The sequence below is a fragment of the Patiria miniata genome, unplaced genomic scaffold (genome assembly GCF_015706575.1).
Source record: "Patiria miniata isolate m_02_andy unplaced genomic scaffold, ASM1570657v1 HiC_scaffold_29, whole genome shotgun sequence".
Classification (NCBI taxonomy): Eukaryota; Metazoa; Echinodermata; class Asteroidea; order Valvatida; family Asterinidae; genus Patiria; species Patiria miniata.
Genome location: NW_024037068.1, coordinates 16484004 through 16511576, shown reverse-complemented (window position 1 = coordinate 16511576; position 27573 = coordinate 16484004). Strand labels below are relative to the sequence as shown.

Sequence of the window (27573 nt, the reverse complement as noted above, 5' to 3'; positions counted from 1 at the left end):
GTGAGTATATATTATGGAACAATGGACATAATGTGCGACTATGTTATATGGTTGTTACCTTTCTTGAAATTGTTCCATTTCAAAGTATCAATTGTGTTTGACTTGGACCTCGTATATAACGTCACCCACGTATTAATGTATTTCATCATCTTCTTTCAAGTTCAAGACATCGCACGATGCCTCCTCGATCAGGTCGATCACAATAGTCGTAAAGTGACCGGGGAGTTGTGGGTTTTACATTGGTTATTTCACAAATGTTTCGCTATTACACATTGTGTTTTAATTTTTCTTTTGATTTTACATATAGATGATGTTTGTAGCAACCCAAACCCCTGCCAAAATGGCGGCACATGTATCCCAGATACCAGCGGTAATTTCTATAACTGTTTCTGCCCCGCCGGTTTTAGTGGAGGTGATTGCCAAAGTGAGTTCATTTTATGGAACAAGGGAAATTAAGTACAACAGTGTTATATGGTTGTTACCTTCCCTGAACTTGTTCAAAGTATCAATTATATATGACTTGAACCTCATATAAGGTCCCTACGTAATATTCTGCGTTTTTATGGGTAGGCCTACTTATTATATTCGAGTCATCATCGGTCTGTCTTCTTTTATGTTCACGACATCGCACGATGCCTCCTGGATCAAGTCATCTTATCTCCGATAGTAGGAATCAGTTGTAATCTTAGAAAGCTATTGTCCTCCAGCTGAAAATCTAGTTGAATCAAAAATGCTAATATAAAATAATAACTACAATGATAGTAAAATATATGAACAAATTATTTCAAATTATATTTCACCAGTTTTACATTGTATCACCTGATTTGCATTTGTATGTCTTTTTGAAGTTTTTATTAGTATCTACATTACACACAGATGTTATCCTCCATTTTAATGCATAGTTAGTGTAGCTATGGAGTGTGTTTCAGCTTTGAAAATAATGTGGTTCCATGTACACACCTGTACAAGTACTTACTTACCCTGGTCTTTCCACTGACTATCCTTATTACTGAGCATGATACACATGTATATCTTAATCCTTCATGATTAGTCGTCAAAATCTCCTTGCTTCTACGGTGATAGATTTAATGTGTGATTATCTTCAGATCTAGATTGAGTAAACTGTTTGCGTACCGCGATCCATGCCAAGGTGGCATGGGTGGCTTGGGCGTAAAGCACTCCCCTCTCACCAATGTGGCCCTAGTTCGTATACCGGCTGCGGATCGTACATGCCATATGTCAGTACAGTTGTGTGTTGATTCTCTCCTGGGCCACTTGGGTTTTTCTCTTGGCCCTCTGGTTTTCTTCCCTTCTTAACAAAATCAAACGCTCAAATCCGTGGTCTTGTATGGGTCGACCACATTGTAGCCGCGTCCTTCGCAATTCAGCTTCTCAGTTGCAAGTAAGGAAGATTAGCCTCCCAAATTATTATTATTATATCCAAGTTAATCAACGTGAACGTTTTGAAAATGAATCACAAGTCGTTCAGCCTCTCGTTGTAAAGTGACAAACTGTTCGAATGAACGGTAAAAGAACAACCACATAGTCCTTTCTTCTTTTCGCATGCATTGCCTCGCTTCATAAGACTTTACCAGTGACTGACGTATTGGTCATGACTCTTCCGTAGGGTTACCTTCTTCAGTTGAAGCAAGGGGAGTAAAACCCGTTAAATGGGTAACTGTTGTTGCCTGCAAAATGGTTTTGTGAAAATAAAAATATTGTTTTGCCTTTTCAAAAAAAAATGGACGTCGTTTCTTTCATTATGGTAATCAACTGCTTTTAAACATGATAGAGTTATAGATGCTTAATTTGACATACTTTTTTACTTCAATATCTTTCCTATTCTATTTACATTCAGCCGATGACCCTTGCATGTCCAACCCCTGCCAAAATGGCGGACAGTGCATGCCGCAAGCAGAAAACATGTATAACTGTACGTGCCAAAATGGCGCCACGGGTAACAACTGCCAGAGTAAGTAGCTTACATACCCTTCGGCCTCCTTAAACACCCTGCAGTATTGTTGTATTCAAATGCAAATGCAAGGGCGGATCCGGGGGGGGGGGGCAAAGGGGGCCATGCCCCCCCCCAAAAAAAACCCACGAAACCAATTGTTTTTGTTTTTTTATGTGACGTCGCAATAAAGGCAGGCAATGAGTACACCACCATCTTTTCCTCAAAAACATTGGCTAAAGTGGTCAGAAATTGCCTCAGATCGCACCACAGAGCATCGAGAATCCAACAAAAATTCGGGGCCCTTAAGCGGGCCCCGAACCCCACACCGTAATTTTTTGACCCACTTTTTGGGAGACACTTTTTGTTTTTGCCCCCCCCCAAAAAAAATTGTGTTCTGGATCCGCCCTTGTGCAAACGTTACAAAAGTATGCTTACCCCAATTAACTATGTTTGCAGACTTACAATTCTTACAAGTCCCGGTTCAGATTTTCGAAATCCACGTTCACTTTGACTGGATACTTTCAGGGTCACATGACACTTTTCGGGTCAAAATCACACTTCTCGGGATAATTTTCCGTGTCATTTTGACCCGGTGTAGCATGAATTTAGGTTTTATGAAATACGGACTCATTGATGGTAATGCGCATGCTCATGCATAGATAATAAGAAGAGGGATTGGTCACGCTACAACAAAGAGTCCGATTTTCATATGACACCGGCAGTATTGGCAATAGTGTCTTTTTGAGTAAGAAAGTGTCATTGTTAACCTGAAAATTATCAGGTCAAACATTATTCGGGATGCTGGTCAACTCTGACTTGGGATTTTTAAGAATGTAGTCCAATAAAGACCATAAGTTAATAAAGGGAGTCAAATGAAAACCCAAGATTTAGAACTTGTTGAAAGTGACATCTGGTTGATTATGGATTTTATTTTTACACTGCAGACGCTCATTCAAACACCAAGACGATCATTATTGTCGTTCTCGTCGTCGTCGTGATTGTCGTACTGGTCATTGTCGTGGTTTGCTTCGTCAAAAGGTCACGACGAAAGCGCAGAGGCAGCCTGCCGTCTGCCGTCGATAGAGGGCGTGGACAGGAGCTCATTCAAAAGGTGGGTAGTTTTTCTAAGACGTCTATTTTTTATTGATCTAGTATCACAACCGAGTAAAGTGATGAGCAAATCACCAGTGACTATGCAGTGTCTAAAAAACAGCTTCTCAAAGATGGAAGATTCCGTCGTGTAAGCCTTACGAGAACTCAAACAATTCTCAGAACGTCTTAAATCCTGTCAGACACCTTTGTAAATCTTGTCAGAATGTTGAACATTTTCTCGTGTAAATATGCCATAGTTTCAGGCACATATTTCTTAATCAGCACGATTTTGCCTCGTAAAAACCACTTTTTTGGAACTAGAAATACCAGAGTTTAAACGCTGTGCGGACTCGCAACGTAAAAACTTGTCCTGTGGCAAAATGTTCGCCCTAAAAGTACAATCCGACCTTATTATTTACTCGAAAACCAAAAGCACAATGGTCCTTTCCTTTTTTTCTCCACCTTGCAGAAATTGTCGAATATTTATTGGATTGACACTCATCAAGCATCGACCTCGGAGTTCAATGGTCCATCCAAGGAGTTCCCGCGGGACAAACTGCACATCCTCGGCCAGTTAGGCAGCGGCTCGTTTGCTGTGGTCTACAAGGCCGAGGCAGAGGGAATCACCCGTAGGGGAACCAATACGACGGTGGCTGTGAAAATGTTGAAAGGTATGACGTTGTTTTATGCCTAGTGTACTAAAAAGTTGGTTGGGGGGACTATGATAATGTTTCCAATTGAAAGACCCTTCTCTGCCTGTAAGTCATTGACCAATTAGATCACGACTTTTGAACAGGTGACAACAGTATTGTAATGACAGTCTTCGGCAAGACAGTCTTCGGGGGCGCCTCCCAGATTTTAGTTTGATAATACACATAATAACTATTCACGAAGATAAAGCAAGAGTAAATTAATAAAAGCAGATAAATTATAATATTGGGTGACACTTACAAATTATAAGACCATGTGCATGGGGCGTGCCCGGAGGAGAGCACCCAGCAAACGGAAACCCAACGTAACAGTTTGACAACTCAAAGAAAAAGAAAGAATGACCAACGCCCAATTGCGCGCACCGGGTGGGGTGGGGGGGGGTGGGGTGGGGTGGGGGCGGGCATATTGTAAACTCCGGAACGGTCCATTCTAATTGAACGAGAAAGTGTGACGTCACCTCTCCATGGCCAAGCCCACTTCCCCCGAGAGCGTTTCACGTGCATAACACAACGACAATGTTCACGTACGTTTAACCCTAAAGGGGCCGGGTTATTTTGACCATCTCTCAGCCGGGGGGGGGGGGGCGGATTCCGCCCCCCCCCCCAAGATCTCGGCCATCGAGTGAAGAAAAATTTTGAAACTCAGCACATGCATAGAGCAACTCTTCCTAAACATGCCCAAGAAATTTCATTACTATAGGTCAAAGGGTTTTGGAATTATGGCTAATTAATTATTCATATGTGTGAATGGCAATTCTGCTCGGAGTACACGACGTATATACGAAAATTCAGTTTTCATGGCGCGTAGCGCCGGAAAATTTTTCGCTACGGGCCAACCCGTGGTCCGATTTTTATGTTTTTGGTATCAAAAGATGCGCAAAGCTCGAGGCTAAAAAGTCGTAACAGCTCGGATCGCGAAAAAAATGTTTTAGTAGCTATCGCGGAAAATGTTGAGGGGGGGGGGGAGCGGATTCCGCCCCCCCGGCCCCTTTAGGGTTAACAAACGTGAGCGATCACAGACAGCAATTTTAAACTCTACTTTCACGGAACAGTTTCAAAAATTAGTAGGTCTACCCGAAAGAAGAAGATGGAACTGGATAGGTCATATACAGCGAAAAGAAAAGGAACACCATTGCATGACTGCTTTGACATGGCATCGAAATGGCAAACGAAAAGTTGGCAGGCCAAAAACAACATGGCGTAGAACAGTGGAAAAGGAAAAGGAAGATTTTGGATGGAAGTCATGGAATGAGGCACGGAATAAAGCAAAAAACAGGAGACAGTGGAAGAAGAGTGTGGAGGCCTTATGTGCCAGCCGGCACGAAGGGGATAGCCGAGCCGAGCTACCCGAAAATGATTCCATGCAGCAGATTATCACCATCTTAACATCCACAGTTGTGTATATTTTTTGTCTGAAAGCCATTTATAACTAGAAACGGATTCACAACGGCTATAGCTAAACCACGGTGTCCCCTGGGTCGTTGCAGTGCGCGTGAACCATTAATCACGGTTGCACCCAATTGACGTCGGAGTGACGTCACGACTACGCCAGCGAATTTAGTGCCAGTCTACCGAAGTTAGTCACAACGCTGGTGACCAGTTACTGCATTATATTGCATTATAAAGTAGGGAGCCATTGCGACAGGGAGCCAAGTCGTGTGCTGACATTGATCGTCGTGCGCATGTTCGCCCTGGCGCGCAGTCGCGCAACGTTCCTAACGAATCCATGGCCGTTGATGGAATTCATTTATCGAACCGGTTCGATACGGTGTTCAAATAACCACTCAACGGTAAAAATAAGAAATCCTGCATTCATTTAGGGCATTCAGGGAGCTTTGAAAACTTGCACGGGAAATAGCCGTGATATTTTTTCTTTACTTTTCAGCCAGAAGTATTTTCTCTATGCCTTTTCAGAATTTGCTACACCAAACGATCAGAGTGATTTCAAGAAAGAGTTGCAAATGTACTCCATGATGGACCAGCACCCCAATGTCCTGTCTATGCTCGGATACTGCACTGATAAAGGTACAATTCAAATAATGTGACAACAAATTCCAGTTGCATCTCCAATTTGATGAGTTTTGATAAGTTTTAAAAACAATACAAGTTTTCAGATGGCCGACCTAGTGAGTGAGTGTATTACCCACACAGTTAAAATAATTTGCATTGACTGTCATGCGAAGCGTCAACTTCTGTGCATACTATTTGAATTGATTAAGCTGTGAGTGAGAGCGGTTTAGGCAACTCTTTGTCTATTCCTGTGAATTCCCCAACGACATAGCGCCCTCATCTTGCATGCATTTGAGATGCTTTGTATTTTCAACCCAGTTTTGATGTCTTTCTACAGACCCAATGTACATAATCCTGGAGTACGTTCCCCATGGAGACCTGCAGACCTACCTGCGACACATTCGGACGGGCACCGAACCCTTCTACCTGAAGAAGGAAGAGTTCAAGGAGAAGAAGGACCTGACACCGACGGAGATCCTGACTTTCGCATCTCAGGTAGTCAGGGGGATGGAGTATCTAGCATCGAAACAGGTGATCGCATGTAGGGTTAATGGGGATAAATCAGTGTAGAATGCGTTATGTGCCACCAAGAGTTTGCCTCGTAAAAGTAACTTTTAAACGTTGCCATGATGCAGGAGTTGTATTTGTGCATCCAGCTGCCACTTTGTGTGTGTTGTTTGTCATTTAGGATTAAGTAATCTGCCAAGAAAAGAAAAACCAGAACACACGCAACCCACTGTACACTACTGTTTACATTCCTTTTGTTCTGAAGAAAAACTCATGTTACTCCCACTGTGAACACTCTTTCAGCCTAATGTTCGAATCATGATTTCCTTGAGTGTTACTCTTCTGTTTGCGATACATTTGACCCCCAAACGCCTCTAAACCTGTTTTCCAGGGAGGAGGAAACCTTGTGTGGACGTGGGCAGTGTCGCACCCAAGGGGGGTGGGGGGGGGTTGAGCAGCCCCTCCCCAGAGGTTGTCATTGTTTTGTTTTGTTTTTGTATTTTTTTTAGTCACACGATTTGACCTTGGTGGTACGTATGTGGCCTATTTTCGAGCAGTATAATATGGGTGTAAGTGGCGCCACCAACGTCAAAATAGTCAGCCCCCCCCCCAAAAAAAAAACCCCAATGTTTTACTTCTAACAAATTTGAAATCAAAAAATAGTTGTGAGCCCCCCCCCCCCAAAAGCCAACTCCTGGGTGCGCCACTGGACGGTTACGTGGACATGTTTTGTTTAGAGGTCCACACAGAGAATGTAAGGCTCATACACAGAACCTACAACCAAACCTACACTGTAAAAAATTTGCCCGTAATTTTACGGTAAAAGCACTGTCAAACGGGTTGCCAACAAAAGACCGTAAAATTACGGTCAGTTACGGGTTTCCAAAAATGACGGTGACCGTAATTTTAACGCGAATTTCCCGTAAATTTAACGGCAATTTGCCGTAAAGTAATGGAATACAAAATGGGTGGCGTCAGAGCTGAGTGTAGGGGTAGGGAGGGGGGTAAGTTCCAGTTGCAGCAGCTGGGAGTGGGGTATGCATACGTCTTGCAGCTTGTCTTTTACACGCATAGTGGTTTTCAAATCACTTAAGGTGAGATTATCTTTAAGTTGTAATTTTCATTTACAACTTTTTACCGATCCCACAGAAAGGGGTCAACCTATTGCTGGTCAATACCCGCAGGATTAGCTGCTTGACTCTTCAAATTCCGCAATACCAAAGCTTTGACGTCCCAATGATCAGCACGTAGCGAACGTTGCGTGAGTGCACACGAATCACAGCTTTAAAAACTAGGCGGTTGTGAGGGTTTGAAAGGGTAGGGGTTTTGAAAAGTTACGAATACAAACCATTGTGAATCCAAGCCTGCGTCAGGGCACCAAGTTTTACTGGAAATGCACGTAGCACGTTCTTTCTTGTGACGGTTCGAGCAATAACGGTACTAAACCGTAAACAATACGGGAAATGGACAGTGTTTTTACGGGTTTTGTTTACAGTGTATCAAACAAACAAACAAACAACCAAACAAATTGCTCAGTCATATGCCTTGTTCTCAACCAATTACTTCTCACCACTTTTTTTCTGCATTTGTCTAGATCATCCCCGAAACATGCTTTGTCTTTTGACGGGTCCCCTTCAACGCAGATTCGCACTCAATCTGATCGCTCTACAAACCATACTTGCAACAATTCCCCTGTGGCAGTTAATACTGATTCTAAAAGTGTGTCTTTTGCCATATCTTGCAGACTCAAAATTAATTCTTTCCGACACATTTTCTTGTTTCCGTGGTCTGATGTAGTTTATTCTCCTATCTTTTCACAGTGTATCCACAGGGACTTGGCGACCCGTAACATCCTTCTTGGCGAGGGATTGATATGCAAGGTGTCTGACTTTGGACTGGCTCGAGAAGTGGCCGAAAAAAGTCAATACGAAATGCAATCACAGGTACATACATACAGTCGTGTTCACGCCGTCGATCTCGGAAGTCCTATTGTTCCTCTTTTGAAGACTCCCAAATGTTTGTACACGGCCCCAATCGCGGACATTTGCTGGGAATCAGTGACGATATTGCTCTCTTTTGTTCTCTGGCATTTTTCGTCCACGGTTTGAATGCCTGAACACGCCCATGTATATAATGTCATTTAAGTACATGCACTTCGGAGGTAGCTCTCTAGTGGTTTAAGCTTTCCATGAATCAGGTTGGTGTCTTGCACTAGTTAAGCATGCACTCTCGATTGGAGCACGTCAGTAAAAGACCCATCAGTAAAAGCACGTTTGTTTGACAGAAATAACGTATTACATTGCCTGAGTTTTGAAGATTTGCTTTAAATTGCAGTGTAGCAGTCGAGTACTTTTTTTCCGAGTACCGAGTACTGCCGAGTACATAGGTCACCGAGTACGAGTACTAGTACCTGTACATGTACTTCCGAGTACAAGGGCGGATCCGGGGGGGGGGCAAAGGGGGCCATGCCCCCCCCCCCCCAAAAAAAAAAAACGAAACCAATTTTTTTTTTTTTATGTGACATCGCAATAAAGGCAGGCAATGAGTACACCACCATCTTTTCCTCAAAAAAACATTGGTTAAAGTGGTCAGAAATTGCCTCAGATCGCACCACAGAGCATCTAGAATCCAAAAATTTTCGGGGCCCTTAAGCGGGCCCCGAACCCCACGCCGTATAATTTCTTTGACCCACTTTTTGGGGGACCAAAATATGTTGGGCCCCCCAAAAAATAATTGTGTTCTGGATCCGCCCTTGTCCGAGTACAAGTACAGGTCTCTGAGTACGAGTATTGTACTTCCGAGTACGAGTACGAGTACTTCTATTTCCGAGTACGAGTACGAGTACTTCTGTTTCAGAATACGGCCATACTGTCAATGGTTCCTTGTGCGTAATTGATCCAGACCCTGTCAGACCGATAAACAGACCCACTCAAGGCTAGCTGTTAAAACCTCAATTTCTCCGCAAGCCAATCAACCATTTCAAACTGGAAATATCGATAAAATAAGGCCGAGGTAAGTCGAGCTATACCGTTTCTTTCGAGTACTGCTATTCGAGTACGAGTACTTTGATGATCGAGTACAATTTCGACATGTCGAGTACGAGTACTTTGCTGCCCGAGTAAGTACCGTCATTTCAAGTACGAGTACGAGTACTCAAAAAAAGGAATCGAGTAGTACTCGTACTCGAGTATGAGTACCAAGTACGACTACTACAACAATGACTTCTTGTCAGCACACAGATAGAAATTACAGAATGTACAGCAGGAAATCAAATGCTCGAAAAATGTCCACTTCTTTTGTATGGTGACATTTATATTTGTGAATAATAATGTAACATAGCAGTTAACGTTATGCTATTAATTCCAGAGAGTTAACTTAATGCATCATATCTTTAAATCAATCTGAACAGGGCAAGGTACCAGTTCGTTGGATGGCTCCTGAGTCACTGCTTAGTAATATGTACACGAGCAAGAGTGACGTATGGTCTTTTGGTGTTCTTCTGTGGGAACTGGTAACGTTAGGTGAGTCAGAATCTGTGTTGATTTGGTAATGTTTTTGGAGGGCTCCTTCCTCTTTTCTTGATACCGCTGTCATATGAAATTAGGACTGCTATGAAATCTTGGTTTTTTTACCTTATATGAACTCGAACCCTCACATGTGACCTGTCACTGTCATTATCATGTTCACTTACGCATGCGCAATACAACCAATCACTTCATATTTCATGGAGTCTAAATTTCACACTACACCGCACCCAACAATTTGTTTCCGACGTTTACTGAAGCACATTTTCAGATATTAACCCAATGCCATTTTGAAAATGTAAGGTTTTGAAAAGGTAACTTTGAATTATAGCAAAATGTAATCTGACGTCACATACCTTGAATTCACGTCTTGTTCACCCCAATATGGGGTCTTGACAGCGCCCTCAATGTCCAGTACTTTCTCTGAACTTACGTTCTTTAACACCTGTTTTTTTCCCATCAGGATCGCATCCATACCCTGGCATGTCATCACAGGAGGTCATCAATGAACTAAAAAAGGGCTACAGACTACCCAAACCAGAGCATTGTGGCGACGACATGTAAGGATAATGGGGTCAGGCGCGGATCCAGGGTGGGGGGTGCCCCCCCCCCCCAGTTCTGTCAACAAAAAATCCACAGAAATTCATGAAAAAAGCGAAACCCCCCCCCCCCCTCCCGCTCTGACACCCAAAATGTTTTTACTGGTAATAATGTCTGCCTTTGCACACAAAAAAGAAAGAGTCGGCTTTGTTAGGGGGTATATGTAGACTATTCTGTGATATAGTGTTAATTATCGTCGGATTTTAACAGCGCCCTCACTGAAAGTGTGGTACGATTTGTTTACAGCGTTTTGAATCCTTTGGCAAAGGTGCTTTATAAATTTCAGTTTTTGTCATCGGCAGCATGGGGTTGGTATTAATCGTATGTAGCATATAATTCGTCACCGTTTTCACGAAGAGACAAAAGTCTGCCCGTTAAGTGAAAAGCATGTTTTGAGAAAATCGCATTTGAAGTTGGTCTCTTTTTGCATCGCACATTTCCATATTACCCGGTACTCTTTTTAATTCACCAATGTTACCACACGAAAGACCAGATGTTGAATGACTAAAAACTATTAAATTATTTCCAAAAAGAATTAATTAACATTGGTTAATTAGCAAAGAAACACTTTTGTCTGTTCGTGAAAACGCTAAAATGTCTTTTGCCCTCCCCGCAGTCACTTTTCTCTCTTCGTGAAAACATTACGCGCTGTACGCGCAGTGGCGTAGTGGGGTAAAATGCACTTTCGCTCTTCGTGAAAACGGTACGGGCAGTACGCACAGTGGCGTTGTGCAGTAAAATCATATAGCTCTAGGGCAAAATGCACTTTCGCTTTTCGTGAAAACGGTCAAGTCGATCTAGGGCAGTGTTTTTCCCCTACATTCACGCATTAACCGTGTACACAACTAAGGTAGATGAGCAAACACGCATTATTTTGCAACTCAAAGCAACTTGGTTTCCATGTAAAATATAATTATGGTCTTTTTGACAAATCATTAGTCTCTTATCCGGCCGTGTAACAGATGCAGTAAGATTATATGACGTAATTTATTATGTGTTACTGCAGTAGCTATAGGGTGCTTTCGGGTTACTGTGTGATGGAAATTTAGGTCAATGGGACTGGGTATATTTTGTTTACATTAATTTTGTACAGTTTTTTTTTTCCATTTAAACTGTTCTCATTTATTTGTTTTGTTTCCACACATTTATGATCAAGTAACTTCAAGAGTACCCTTCAGCTTAGTGATAGACTTTTCATTTTGTCTGATACCATGAACGCAAAATATTATCAAAATGAAGTTTTCATTACATGCCATTTGCCATTTTAATTTTACTGTTTTTCCATTTTTTTGGGGGGGGCTTTCGTGAAACAAAGGGAATTAAGTTCTGCATGTATAGCACTTTCAAAATCTAGGATATGAAAGCCCAATTCATCAGCTTTCTTTTAGTGCAAGAATAATAATCAAGTCATTCATGTAATGTTCACGTTACGGAATTGTAAACACAACCACCGTTTAAAGTTCAGTCCAGAAACCTTGATAAATAATGATAAAGGCCTATTCGGCTTAAATTCAAGCCAGTTCTAAATCAAATGGTTGTGGTATCCACTAATGGTATCAGTATAGCAGGAACACCTCTCGTCATGAGCAGGCAATCGGCAAAGGAGAAGAGATGTACAAATGTATTAAATCCATGTCTTGAGTGTACTTCTCTCTTTCCGTATTAAAATATTACAAGATTGAGGAGACGTGACATGTGGCACCAAGGTGCGGCAGAACTAGGGGGAAGGGGGACTTGCCCCCCCCCCCCCCCCGGCCAACAAAAGTGCCCCTCTCTGGGTCCGTAAATGTGCCCATTCGAGATGAAAACAAAACTGCCCCTACGAAGTCATGAAAGCATAATCATGATTGCGCTTAAATATTGTCTCCTCTCATGTAATGAAAAATTGCCCCTCAAAAACACAATACCCCTCGCGTGAACCTTCTCCAGATTTGTAAAACTTCTCGATATGGAAAACTACCCCTCGAAAGCACAAATACCCCTCTCGCAATACTAAAATTGTGCCCCTCTCGAGATTTGAAATTGGCTATCAAAAACAAAAGTGCCAACAACTTATCGAGATGGAATACTGCCCCGCGAAAACATGACAAGTACCCTGCTCGCAACATTATTATACTGTGCCACTCTCAAGATGGAAAACTGGCCTGTAAAAAAAACATGTAAAGTGCTCCTCACGCGATAAATAAAATGGTTACTAACCGGCCATCAAAAGCAACATTGCCCCTCTCACGATAACAAATCGGGTCCCTTTGCATAGGCTTAGCTAGTCAAATTTAAGGGCGGACCCAGAGAGGTTACTGCCAGGGTGTGCTGGAGGCCGAATGTCTCTCTCAAGTGAAAAAAAAAGTCAGGAAAAGGCTAGCATACTGTAAATTATTTGAGTTAGGAAATTAAAATGTAAAAAAAGTTTAACGCAAACATTTCAAAAAGTGTATTTCGCTGTTAGTAAATTTGTTGCTAGTAACTTTTTTTGCAATGTGAACGAAAACAGTTTCATAATTTTCTCTTCTTTCAAACTGATGGGAAGTACCTTTTTTTCTGAGGAAGTGCCGCCTTTTATTGATGCCCCCCCCCCTGTTTGAAAAGCATTCCGCAAATACAAGCTATTATTTTTAATAACAAATGATCAAAGCACTTGTGCAAGCTTCCCAAACGTCCTCCTGGCAATAGAAATCTTCACATTAGCATGCTGCTTTTTGACGAGTTTTATTTTCTGAGTATTTATCTTGATCGTTTTCTGTATACATTGTTACAAGAAGTTTAATGATGAACAGAAATACTTTGAAATAATTGACATGTTTTCATTTGGAGTGCTTATGAGACATAAAAAATGATCAAAATAGCACGTTTTAGCGGTGTAGAAGTCACCTCATTACTCAAAACATCTTCAATTAAAGCCATATTTTCCATCGTTTCACGCACGCCTCCCCCAAATAAGGTGCACTAAAACAAAGGTAAATGACAATCCAGTACTGTCCTTGTCAAAAAAACTTCCTTTTGTTCTATTTCCGTTTATGGTATCAGACAAAATGAATATTCCATCAGTAAGCTGAAGGGTTCTCTTGTAGTTACTTTGGTGGGAAAAAAAATTGAAAGAAAAACTGTACGAATGTAAACAAAAAAAGTTACTGTCAGTAACCCGAAAGCTCCCTTCAGGTCCTGCAGTAACACACAATAGATAATGCATATCATCTTGCCGACCGACCTGCATCTGTTATTTAAAAAAACACTAGGGAAAAACACTGCCCTAGATCGACTTGACCGTTTTCACGAAGAGCGAAAGTGCATTTTTCCCTAGAGCTATATGATTTTACTGCACAACGCCACTGCGCGTACTGTTTTCACGAAGAGCGAAAGTGCATTTTACCCCACTACGCCACTGCGCGTACAGCGCGTTATGTTTTCACGAAGAGAGAAAAGTGACTGCGGGGAGGGCAAAACACATTTTAGCGTTTTCACGAAGAGACAAAAGCGTGATTGTTCACTTATTCAATTAAGACCAAAAACAGAATTTCGAAAATATGAAGATTTCTCGCCACTTTTCTCTCTTCGTGAAAACGGTGACGAATTATGTATCTGATTTATAAATGCAGGACCGGCTGTCGCTTCGATGATAGTCAGTATATCGAACCCCCCCCCTAAAAAAAATCAAGATTTCACCTCAGGTTCTTCTGAAAACCAACAATGGACACAATTCAGTTAGTCTTTCCTCAACAGAGTTTCCATCTTCCGTTTCTGCTATTCTATCGTTATCATCAGGGATCAATTTCCATCTCTGTATACACTGAAATATATTACTTCGATTGCAGTTACCAGATAATGATGGACCAGGGTGGGGGGTGCCCCCCCCCCAGTTCTGTCAACAAAAAATCCACAGAAATTCATGAAAAAAGCGAACCCCCCCCTCCCGCTCTGACACCCAAAATGTGATCAATTTCCATCTCTGTATACACTGAAATATATTACTTCGATTGCAGTTACCAGATAATGATGGACTGCTGGCAGGAGAAACCTGAAGACAGGCCTGATTTCGCTGGTCTTCACACCACCATAGACGACATCCTTGCAGATGCAGCGGTGGGTATTCAGTTTCAAAACAGGTGTACTGATCACCTGTTATTTTATTTCTCATATTTTCGTTGTATACAACCCTGATCGCACTCAGGAAGGTCATTCCAGTTACGGACCTGATTCACGAGGCAGCCATTTTGGACGTGCTCCCTAAATGTATTCTATAAATTATAAACTGTTGAACGGGATGGTGCCAGACTATTTGTGCATTCTAGCCTCAATTTCATTTGGTTTTTTTTAAATGTGGCTTAAAACATGGCGGTATGTTTAATCATAATTTGTATATTATTCATCAAAGCAGGCTGGTGTTAATTTGTAATTCACTTTATGTCATTGCTTTCATTTCTCTTCACGAGTTCCAAAAATGAAAATGTTACGTCGCTTTCGATTCAATATGGCCACAACTTGTGAATAAAGTCCATTACGACCGATGTTGCCACTTTTCAACTTCACGATTGACACACTGTAGTTGGAGCTTACCTCATTGGTTATATTCAGTATTTCCGACAAACACAAATGCAATTGGAAACCTCATTTGACAACGTAAACTCGTCGTTATTCGCCCTCAAATTGGAAGGCAAATCAACTTAATTACTATTATAAAGTTACTGATTAAGTTGCACAAAGTAACATTAAAGGCAAATAGGATAATTTGCGTAATACCAAAAGTAACCTACCGAATTATCATCAAAAAGCTTACTAGGATTGAAGATCTTTCTGGTACTAAACACCCGTGAATTATCCGTCTGGCTTGTCGCAATTTAGAAGAATTAATAAAATGCAGGCGATATAATACCAACGATTACTTATTATTACGAAATCGTATTTCGTTATCAAAAAATAATTGCACTGTTTTTTCGTACTTTCGAAAAGTACAATATCCTGTGAGTCGAAACTGCTTTTAATTATGGTTTGTATTTCTATGGTTTACTACTTATTTTTCCTTTATTTACAGGGTTATCTCGAGATGGGAAATCTTAACCCAGACGATTACGTGTACCTGAAACCTGGCCAAGGTTCGAGAAGCACCACTCACTCACCCACTCGTTCGCCCACAGGCAGCATCGAGTCGGGCTGAGTGGTTGCGTGCATTCACTACAAGCGTCACAGCGGTGTAAAACTTTGAAAGGATCGCTTGTTCAGTGTAAATTGCCCTAGGGCAAGTTAGAGCGAGCATTTTCGTTTACCATAGTTCAACTCTCTTTATCCGATATAGCCCAGGCATGAAGTAGTTGAACTACTAGAGCTATTGACAATCCGACCCCGGAGCTTGTTCTCGCGCTAGTTCTGATCTCTACGCTATATGTACATAGCAGCCGACATCTGTCAAGTTGCAGGACCAATTAAATTGCAGAGTGTATCAAGTGATTATTAAGCTTTAGACAACAATTTATAGGAAGGGAGAAGCTCATAAAGTGTATTGTCTTAGCAGAGCACGATTAATTTACATTAACTTCGAGGTGCTTACTTTCCTTGGTGGTTGTGTTTTATTAAGTGAATAAATGTGTGCTTGGCCAGTTTTAAACACTATGTTTAAAACGGGTGATCACATATTAGGTGAAAAAATTTTCCCCGTATAGTTTATTTGTGGGTGATCGTTCACCACCCGTCCACTGTTTAAGAATCGTTCGAGTTTTCTGTCTATCTTTTGTTTATTTTTCCGAAAATAAATTCACGGCGACTTTGTTCAAAACTGTTCACAGCAGAAAATCGAACCCGATACAGAGGTGACGTCATGATGACGTCCGATGCATCAAATTACAAGCGAGTTAGTTTTAAAATGACTATTTTTATTCACTGATAACTTATGTACACAATTTACAATCATGTTTGTACTCTTTAATCTTTGAAGATGAAAAATACATTTGAAGATGAAAATTTGTGAGCAGATTTCAGAAAGTAAAATCGCTTGACCTTTCCTTTTGGAGGCACCGAAAGGTCAAAGCTAGGTGAATCCAAATACAAACATATTCCTCACATAAAACATACATAGTTCTTCGACACAGGACAAGAGATAAGGATGAAATGTGGTATGAACAGGAACCCTTGTCCGAAGGTGTTACATTTTTATGTCATCTTTGTGATGTAATCAGTTATCGAACTTCAAGCAATTTAACCCTAAAGGGGCCGGGTTATTTTGACCATCTCTCAGCCGGGGGGGGGCGGATTCCGCCCCCCCCCCTAAGATCTCGGCCATCGAGTGACGAAAAATTTTGAAACTCGGCACATGCATAGAGCAACTGTTCCTTAACATACCCAAGAAATTTCATGACTATAGGTCAAAGGGTTTTGGAATTATGGCTAATTAATTATTCATATGTATGAATGTCAATTTTGCTCTGTGTACACGACGTATATGCGAAAATTCAGTTTTCACGGCGCGTAGCGCCGGAAAAATTTTCGCTACGCGGCAACCCGTGGTCCGATTTTTATGTTTTTGGTATCAAAAGATGCGCAAAGCTCGAGGCTAAACAGTCATAACAGCTCGGGTCGCGAAAAAAATGTGTTTAGAGGCTATCACGGAAAATGTTGAGGGGGGGGCGGATTCCGCCCCCGGCCCCTTTAGGGTTAAAGAGGTTGTGGAATGCTCGAAGACATTTCCGTCATTTTTCGGGTATATGTAGCCTAAGGTGTGATGAAATAAAAACGACTATTGTTTCTGTCATAAAATGAGTACAAAGATACTTTTGAGAGCTGTTTTTCAAGTCCTGTCATGCCTGTTTCGACCCGAACGTGCAATTTGTGTAAAAGTCGTCGTTGCGGGCAGCAAACAAAACACATTAAATCGTGACGTAATAAACAGGACTCCCGATGCAGAGTAGCATAAACAAGTCCTATTTATTACGTAAAGATTTTTAGAACAACCATCCTTACTTTAGAACAGGAGTCAAATTGAGGACGATCTCAATTAGAAAACGTGTACAGCCAAGTTGATCTGTTGCAAAAAGAGTTACGGTATGAACCAAAGATCGATGATGATGAACAGTAGAAAATCCTTGATAAACACCATAAACAAACCTACTTGTTTGCGTACGCGTACTGTACAGTATTTCCGTGCATTTCCATACGGCACAGAAATGGCACGTGAAATCTGGACAAACAACGTTGTTATGATATTAAGAGGGCTGCTTGTGGTGGCAGCGGTTGTTGTAATATCGACTTACGAAAAGTCCGAATTGAGTGGTCTACATCAGGCATGTAGTTTGTCCCAGGAGAAGGAACTGAGAAGAAACAGTAAGGGCGCCCTTTATAATCATAAGGTCAAAACAATTTGGGAGGGCGACAGTCATGCCACCAAACGACCTAGACGTAAAGCACGACTCGACAAACGTTGCTGAAAACCCGACGCAAGATGGTGCGACGCGATGAGCGACGAACATTGCGTCATTATGACGCTATCACGCGTAACGTGACGTCACATTAAAGGTGCATATTAAAATACCTCTCTCTATATTTATAGGCCTACAGAACTACATGCAGGACGTATGCAGGACGTGTTTTAGATACAAATTGAAATGATGTCATGATGACGTCATCGCCTGATGTGTGACGTCAAATTAAAAACACATTTTGCTAAGGCCTATATCTATATAAATATTGGTCCGATTCGGCTGTAACTTGGTATGTTCCTAGACCAGGATGTGTTATAGATGACGAAAGTGTGGCTGTGTCATCATGCGTCATGTGAAGTCACCTAAAATTGGCATTTAACCAAGCCCTTATATACAGAATTGTTGCAACACTATTTTCTTTACTGCAATATGTATGGAAGTTAAACATTGAAATGACGTCACATTGCCATTTCGTCACCGTTTTCACGAAGAGCCACATATGTCAAAAATTACGGTTTTTTCGATTTTGATTTTTTTTAATATTTTGCTTTAAAACAATGTACTTAACCATTTTGACATGTTTTTGTAAGCAAAACATCATTAATTTCAAAGTTTCATTAATGTTGCAAGGGGCCAAAATCTCGATAAATGAATTTTGCGTTTTCACGAAGAGCCACATACATTTTGGCCCTTTGAACGCGTACAAAACCCATTGCACGGAAATACGTAAAAGTAGGTCAAATGAGATTTTCGTTTTCGCGAAGAGCCACATATCTTTGTTACATTTTCAGCTGCGCGCGCGTACTCACGCGCGCCTATGGAAATACACATTGAACAGAAAGGGCCAATATGTCGGAAACCTGAATTTGCGTTTTCACAAAGAGCCACATATCTTTACTAATTAATTTTCACTAATTAACTGCTGAATTAAGTCTTATTACTGGGTTCATGTAAAAATTCAGCTCACACTGAATAGTGTGATGGTTTCCTTGCTTCACAAAGTTAGGCAAAGTGGTATTTTTTGCAGTTTTAAAATATGAGAAACTTCTTTTGCGATTATCTCGAAAACACTTTTTCTTCAAAATCGACATATGTGGCTCTTCGTGAAAACGGTGACGATTTGACATCTTGATGTTGCATTTTCAAATATACACATCTATCAGTCTATAACATGACATAAACATCGATACAAATACCGAAATAACCCTGTGTTTATCCACAAACATAACGTCAGTCTACTCTCTTTTTTTTTGTTTTTTTTTACTCTTTCCGCCTGCACTGCGACATTTCCTTCCTCTCATTAAAGTTGCAGTACATCGCAATGATTGCAATATATCTATATATATATATATAAGAGAGAGTTTAACTCGGCCTAAGAGACGATGTTTGCTCATGAAAGGATCCGAGACCGCAGGCTCCCGCGGCGCCAAAATCGCTCAACGTCCGTGGAAAAATGCGGAGGGTGTCTTCCGCCGGGTCGGACACTTCGGGTCGTCCTGATTTTCCCGTACGGACCGGCGATCCGTTTCGTCGATTTTTCGTGACTGCGTTTTGCGCAGGAATTTGCCGTCGTGTGCGCTTTCACGTTGACTGCCTGGCCGCCCCCTGTGCTGGCTTTTCTGCGTGTCTAGACTGTGCGAGGTCAGCGGCTTCGAATTAGGGATTGCGTTTACGTGTTCTACTCGGCTGTTCTGCAAAAGTGTTCACCAAACGGTAGCGTGGAGTGACCTTGGCAAAATATTTTTTTCTCCATGGTGCGTGGCCACCAAGTGTCTCTATTCTTTCATGTGCTTTGCTTGCCGCCCGTGCGCCGAGTGCAACGAATACTCAGAAGGACTACACATTAGTATGCCTTGCGCGGTCTGACCAATCGAAAGTCTACACTGCGTAGTATTTCCGGGCTATGCAAAATTGTCGATGGCAACGCGTACTGCAGCCTGCTCCACACCCTGGAAACGAGGTTGGGTCTACGGTGCTCGCTATTTGAAGTGCAAGCATGTGACGTCGCGTGATAGAGTGTTGTTGCTTCCATAATGTGTTTACAGCTCCATGCTTCCACCACCAAGGCTGAGCGTTGTTAGTTCGCTGCCCGCCACGTATAATTCAGTGTCGTGTTATAATTTCGGGGGCCTGTTTGGGGTCAACGAAGGATCGATGCATTCACAAAAAAATCGACGAAAAGTGTCCGACCCAGCGGAAGACACCCACATTTTTCCACGGACGTGGAGCCATTTTGGTGTCGCGGGAGACCGCGGTCTCGGATCCTTTCAGGAGCAAACATTTCTCGGAGGCCGGGTAAAACTTGCTCTTATATAGATGGTTGAACCAACTTCAATAAAAGTTAAATCGACTTTTTCCTCGCAGACGGTCTCGCAAATTGTAAGAAGTTCAAGTTTACGTTTGTTGAAGAGTCCAATACTGAAACTTAATTATGACCTTCCTCCATGATTCAGACCGTTTGTAATTTTATGGTAACACTCAACATTTTCATTTCAAATGACACCTTTACGTTTTATTGCATTATGATTTATTGTCAAAACTGTACAATCAGCCTTCGCCTGTGTACTACGGTAACCTTTTCACTGCGTTTTCCAAATGCGACTGCCTCACAAAATGCCAATTTAACAGACCAACGGGAACATTTACAGACAGTTGCCATGGTACATAATTATCATGTGTGTAAATCGACGGGGGACAGGGGGAACCCCCCCCCCCTCCATTTTAAAGCGGGGGACATTGTTTGGTTCCCCCCCCCCTTTTTTTCCCCGAATAAAAACTGTAGCCTACAACAATGATTCTATTGCTCAGAATACATGTAGCTGATTCAATTACTCCAAACTCAAAACTTTAACAGATGATCTTTTGCTGAAATTGGTTTTAGTGGTCAGAAATCGCCTCAAATCACACCACAGAAATTGCTTTTCTATAACTGCATGTCTCCTTAACTATATCCCCATTTACATTTCACTCCCCAAATTTTCATCCCCAACACTACGCCCTACCCGATCTATGATCGGGTAAATCAGCTTGTTATTAATATATGTATTACTTCCGTCATGATGGCTTTGATTGGTTTGCACAGTTTCGCCCAGGCGGCGGAAGTCAACCTGAACGTGAATCCAATGTACAGCAACGGTAGGTCCAAGTAAACAATACAATATTAAAATCCTGTTCATATGCTTCACAGTTGCTGGCCTAACATGTTCTATTAATCAGCGAATAAGAAACGGTGGCAGAACATACATTTGGTACGCACCTGCCATCTTTTACACATGTTTAACAAGCAACACTACGGATTTTAGATGTACAACCAGCATACATGTAATACGAACATGACTGGATCTTTGGATGCATCACGTTATGGCTGGAATGTCTACATTTACCGTATATTGCTCCTTGTGCTATTGGCCTGCTATTACTTTCAACAAGGTCACTGCGATCTTACAGGTAGGTACATAAAACAAACCTTTGAATTGGAGATAGGGGAGGAGAAAAACGGGTAGAAGCTTGCAAGGTACTTCCAGAAACTTTGCAAGCAAGAATTGCCATGAAAAATGCCATACCCTGACGTTTTAGTTAAGAACCAATTTTGTGTGGGTGCCATGGACACGCCAAATGAACTAAACCTATTTTTTTCATAGGAAAACATAATTTTTAAGCACCTGAAATGTCCTGTGACCCAAGTAGTGATGCCTGAGTAAGAACAATGCTTAGCCCATACAGGCTCATCATTAATTGGGCAGATTTCAATATTACTGACAACCGATCGAGGAAGCTTCAAAGACACATGTGAAACTGATATAGCAAATGTGTACTCAGTTATTGCCATGTTTTAACTGATTTGATATTATTTTAACCCAAATAGTAATATTTAAAAGCAAGATAAAATAATATGCTGACAAACCTTCACTTAGTTGTAGGTTTTAGGGTTTTATGCGATTTTATTTTTTTATTTTTTTATTTTTTTTAGAGTTTGTATTACTGTTACATGTAAAAGGTTACCGCACCCTGAACAGCTTAATTAACGGCTATTTCCACAAAGGTTTGCCCCAGTGTTCTTTCTGGTATTGAAATGTTTCTAAAATGTTGTAAGATCCTGCAAACTTTCGATTAAAGAAACAGCAAAACACATCCTTATCCCTTTCCAATGAAATACAGTTCAGGTTTTAGCACATCACTTGATCGTTTTGGCAGGCAGTTGCCAACGACTGATTATTTTCTTTGTACGTTTTTGTTTGCGATTTTGTGATTTTTTGCACTGCGGCTTGTCTCATTTTCAGTAGAGGCACTCAATAATTGTAACGATAAAAAGCTAATTTATGTCTCCCGATATTTTGAGAGGGTTGGGGTGGGGTGGGGACGTTGCTGATTGATCTTTCTTTCTTTGGGTTGTGCTTACTATGCAGCCGTTCTGCTACACCGATGTGTTTCCTACACCACGCTGTGCCAAACGAGTGTCTAAAGCCATGTTTTAGGGTCAATAAATTCATTGAAGCCATTCCTACAATGATAATGTAAATAATCTCAAGGGCGGATCCAGGGGAGGGGGGGGGGGCCAAAGGGGGCAATGCCCTTCCCTTCCAAAAAAAAAACCCCGAAACCATTTTTTTTTTTTTTTTATGTGATGTCGCAATAAAAGGCAGGCAATGAATACACCACCATCTTTTCCTCAAAAAACATTGGCTAAAGTGGTCAGAACTTGCCTCAGATCGCACCACAGAGCATCGAGAGTCCAAAAAAATTTCGGGGCCCTTAAGCGGGCCCCGAACCCCACGCCGTAATTTTTTGACCCACTTTTTGGGAGACAATTTTTTTTTGGCCCCCCCCCAAATTGTGTTCTGGATCCGCCTATGAATAATCTATGCATAATATGCAAAGTAGCATATTATACATGTATTTTATACATGTATCTATGAAGAATATCGACCAAAATTATCAACCGAGGTGTCCAGATTCATCTTTTTCCAGTCAATGATATTGTTTTTGTGTGTGTGTTTTATTTTTATAGTTTATTGGGATGTTTCCCCAGGCGACACATCAACCATTTCAATAAGTTCACCCTTGCCTTGTGTCCCGTACCCCATAGATAAATTTATGTCTGTTTCATTAGCACACATTCAGCATAGCAGTCCCCCCCCCCCCTAATTTAGATTGAAATAGTATTTGGGTAGTGATTCTTGATGTAAGGCATCACTTTTTTTCCCCAAACAAAATTGAATCTGACGGGGAAATGGAGAACATTTTTATTTAGGGTGGTAATTGAAATTGGCGTGGAAAACCTAACAAGTTGGAAAAGTTCCACATGTTATTTATTATTTGAAGAAAAAGTGGTCGTCTTTTTTGTGGTGGTTGTCTAATTTTTTGGCCGGGGCCGGGGGGGGGGCCCAGCGAGATTGGGCAGGGCTTGCAGACCCAGATCCGGATCACTTCCAACATCTAATCGATTTGTACCAAGGACAACCCCTAAAATAATAAATGAAAATCCATCCATAACTTTTGAGTTATCTTGTTAACAGACAAACCACCGCCGCTTACCAGCTTACAAACTCATGGGACATCTGTGGTTTTCATGGTATAAACAAAAACAAAGACATTTGGATCCTTATGAATTGCCTCTCTATATGGGTATAAGTGAATGTAAATACGTTTGCAGTACATTTGGAAAGGTGTAAATTTAGGTGAAACTTCACAAATTGACTTAAGTGCATCTAAATTATTTAAAAGCATATAGAAGCTAATTCCGACACTGAGACTGAAAAAGACAGTTTATTAAAATGCGGTGCGCAGAGGCAATTAATGGTTGTGTTTCTTTTGTTTACGTTTATAAAATATGCAAGACTTCAGCTCGTTTATTTCATTTATACATGCAACGGTACAAAGAAGGATGTGTAATGATATCATTAGAGTGGTTTTCAATGAAAGGGTATTGTTGCTGTGATGCAAAGTGTATGGCAATTTTTATATCCTTCATTTATCACCAAGTATAGGGTAAATAGATGACCTTTCACAGAATAAAACTGGCTAACTCGACAAGATGATATATTAACATTGCGCAAAAAGGACCGTTTTCCCTTTAGAATGTTGTCAGTCGCTCTTTTTCAAAAGCCCAAAACATGGCCGAAGGAACACGTTGCAAACCGCCATGCGACTGGTCGGTTCGGAGTAGGTATCGACGGTTTAGGTTTCAGGTGCTCTTTTTATCAATAATGAGCCCACCTGTTTTTAAAGTGTTATCACTGATGAAGCTACCCTGTTTAACCTTTCAATTCCCAAAAAGCATACAATCGCGCGCTGCATGCTCAGCCGATACCTGTTCGTCAAGCTTTCTACCAGCTTCTCCACAGATGATAATTTATTGTTGACACACAATTTCATTTAAATTTAATTTTCAAAGCCTTCTACCGTTCTAGTCTTCATTTACTGAAACAGGAAGGTACAGCCTTGTTAGTACCCACTACCAAGTAAACACATTTGTCACTTTTAACGTGTTATTAGCATTTTACTTGTTGAGGAGGGAAGTATTTTTAAATTAATAATGGGAACACAAAAAGAGTAAACAAAAACAAATAAATGTCGATCCTGATGAATTGCCTGTCTATACGGGTATAAGTGAATGGTTATGCGTTTGTGGTACATCTCGAAAGGTGTAAATTTAGGTGAAACTTCACAAATTGACTTGATGCATCTAAACTATTAGATAGCATTGATGTAGAAGCTAATAATTCCGACACTGAGACTGAAAAAGACAATTAATTGGCAATTAATGGTTGTGTCTATTTTGTAGATGTTCATAAAATATGCAAAACTTCAGGTCGTTTATTTCATTTCTACACGCAGCGTCACAAAGACGGATGAATAATGATATCATTAGAGTGGTTTTCAACGGAAAGGTATTGTTGTGATGCAAAGCGTACGGTAAATATTATGAGAAGCTGGTAGAAAGCTTGACAAATCGGTATCGGCTGCATGAACAGCGCATGGCTTCATTATTATAATCAGTAATAATCATTATAAGCCGTCCGTGGACAAACAGGTTTTGCACATGACATTTTTATACTATACGATATCATGGGCGTAGCCAGTGGGGGATGGAGGGGGGTGGGTTGGGGGTGGGGGTTAAGGGGGAATTTACCCCCCCCCCCCCAAAAAAAAAATATATATATATATATATATATTGTCACCAGCGCTTACCGCCCCCCCCCCCCCAATATTTTGAAATAGTGCCCTTCTTTTATTAACAAGTGCCTTTTTTTCTGAACAAGTGCCCGTTAAAAACAATAAAAAAGTCGTTCCCTTTTTTGTGGCATAGCCCCTTTTTTATTTCGCGCACGTATCGCCCTGAAAAGCACCATTATAGTGTGCATAATCGTCGGTTTTGAATAGCCCCCCCCCCCCACACTATTTTACTGAGGCCAAGTGCCCGAAGAAAAAACGTGTCAGCACGGATGTGTAGGTGCCCTTTTCAATAAATTGTTACCCCCCCCCCAATAAAAATGACCTTGCTACGCGGTACGCCCCTGCCTCAGAGACAAATATGCTTTCGCAATAATATTGTCGTCACCTATGTTTAAAGATCAATACTTTAATACATGTACCAATACATTTAATTTTTTTAATATGCTCATGTAGGTGAAAATTGCTGTCAAAAGTGGGTTTCCCTTTTTTGCACCATGCACCCTGTGTATAGAACTTACATTCCGAACCGACCTCCGAACACTCACGTGCATGGCGGTTCGTGTCTCTTCGGCCAAATTTCCGGCTTTTAAGAGGGGAAGTCTGACAACAAAATTCCAAAAGGTGAACGTTCCTTTCGCGCAACTGCCAGGCAGATGTATTAAAAACACTAGAGATTCGCGTTTGTTGTTACAAACGCAGAGTGGTCGGGTAGACAACTATTTTATGAACACTGTCCAGTTCAGTTATGAATATTTTTATGTAAGAACAAAAGATCACGAAATTGAATCCTTTTCAGGACAATCAATTATTTTGTTTAAAAAATGCATCTTTAACGCTGTGATAAATTTCAGTAAACATTCAATGTACACATACAAGTTATTTCTGGCTTGATAACGTCATTAGTCAAAAACGGGAAGTGAATACTGATTTGGTTTGGAGTGGATGTTACGAAAGCCCGTTAGTGCCACCTTTTTTTTTAAGATTTTTTTTTTTTTTGAATTTTTTTTTTTTTTGGAATTTACTTTTGTTTTTTGGAAAGTGTTTGTTTTTTCGGGAGAGTTATTTTTTTTTACACGTTTACGAAACGAAGGTTTGGTACGCGGGCATTGCCGTACTTCATGTCCATAATTTACAAGAGCGATTTCGGGCCATAGCGAAGTGCCGTTTCTTGGTCCATGGTTTCATAAAGGCCGCGCCGCGCAGTCTTTTTTTAGTAACTTTTGGACTTTTGGTTTTTTTTGGAAAGTGTTTTTTTTTTTTTTTGGAATGTTTTTTTTTTTTTTGAATTTTTTTTGGGGGAAAAGAAAGGTTTTTTTGGGGGGGGGGGATTTTTTTTTTTTTTACCTACCTGCCGTCAGCGGCGCCCTTCCCCTTAGTCATCAGAATCTTTGGGATGCAACCCTGCAAATAAATTCCCAAAGACACTAGTGCTAAATGCCCATACTTCAAAATTCTTTTAAAAATACTCAGAACTCTCACAGGTAGTCAAGCTGAACTGAAAAATGATGATCAACATGTCATCTTTCGTTTTCTTTTCATTTTTTGGTGGGTTGACCATTGACTTTTCGAGATATTCTCACCCAAAGAAGACGACCCCATTTTCCCCAAAGCGAAAAAGTAGCCATCTTGAAAAACGACCCCTCCACAACATGGCAAAAAAGCACAACTTTTGAGCCCAATAGCATCCAAAATGCTCAGAATTGGAAGCCCCAAGTCCGGGCCAGAGGTTCTTTTCCATATCTCTTCATTTCCCAATTTTATCAGAACTCTCTAATATAGAATATTTTGAGGGTATAACTTTTATTCATGAGCTCGGCGGACGGATTAAGGCCTATTCACCGGTGTGCACCCTATAGATTCATCAAGAATAGTCAGAATCTTTTGGTCTTGGAACCAGACTACTCAGGACGGCAGGTAGGTAAAAAAAAATTCCAAAAATAAAAAACTTTCCAAAAAAAAAAAAAAAAAAACTTCCCCCCCCAAAAAAAAAAATTCAAAAAAAAATTTCGAAAAAAACCACTTCCAAAATTTACTTGAAATAGACTGCGCGGCCTCTATGAAACCATGGACCAATAAACGGCACTTCGGCTATGGCCTGAAATCGTTCTTGTACATTATGGACATGAAGTACGGCAATGCCTGCGTACCAAACCTTCGTTTCGTAAATTTTCTAAAAGAAAAAAAAATTCCCCCCCAAAAAAATCTTCCAAAAAGAAAAAAAATTACCGTCCCCAAAAAATCTTACCCAAAAAAAAGAAATTCCCCCCCCCCCAAAAAAAATGCCCAACAAAAAAATAATATAGGTTTTCTCGGTCAATTTCGGCAAATGAGCAGCCAATTTAATTTTCGTGCGTTCGAATTGAAGCTATTTTGCCTCTCCAGTTGTTACTGCGTTTCAAATTCAGAATTCGGCCATTCAATTTCGTTTTGAGGCATTCAAATTCCTTTAGCACTGTGTTCAATTTAGCATATCGTCATTCTTTTTCGTGACACACAATCATCATTCAATTTAGCAAAGCTGGTTCGACTGGAGATTTTACTGATTTAATTTTTTCAATTTCGTAAAGAGGCAATCAATTTCGCTTAAAGAGAATTCA

The 27573-nt window shown here is 40.9% G+C and overlaps 2 protein-coding genes across 2 annotated transcripts in view; both read left to right on the top strand.

Annotated features, from left to right (window-relative positions):
* LOC119735217 (muscle, skeletal receptor tyrosine protein kinase-like) overlaps positions 1-15905 on the top strand; it is a 32811-nt gene extending 16906 nt beyond the window's left edge. Inside the window, exons 11-21 of the mRNA XM_038208924.1 lie at positions 308-424; positions 1859-1972; positions 2899-3065; positions 3516-3717; positions 5671-5781; positions 6104-6297; positions 8094-8216; positions 9683-9794; positions 10261-10357; positions 14375-14474; positions 15424-15905. Of these exons, the coding sequence (XP_038064852.1) occupies positions 308-424; positions 1859-1972; positions 2899-3065; positions 3516-3717; positions 5671-5781; positions 6104-6297; positions 8094-8216; positions 9683-9794; positions 10261-10357; positions 14375-14474; positions 15424-15546 (1460 nt within the window). The 3' untranslated portion in view covers positions 15547-15905. The remainder of the gene's footprint in view (positions 1-307; positions 425-1858; positions 1973-2898; positions 3066-3515; positions 3718-5670; positions 5782-6103; positions 6298-8093; positions 8217-9682; positions 9795-10260; positions 10358-14374; positions 14475-15423) is intronic.
* Positions 15906-20859: 4954 nt separating this feature from the next.
* LOC119735216 (muscle, skeletal receptor tyrosine protein kinase-like) overlaps positions 20860-27573 on the top strand; it is a 28847-nt gene continuing 22133 nt past the window's right edge. Inside the window, exon 1 of the mRNA XM_038208923.1 lies at positions 20860-20935. Within this exon, the coding sequence (XP_038064851.1) occupies positions 20860-20935 (76 nt within the window). The remainder of the gene's footprint in view (positions 20936-27573) is intronic.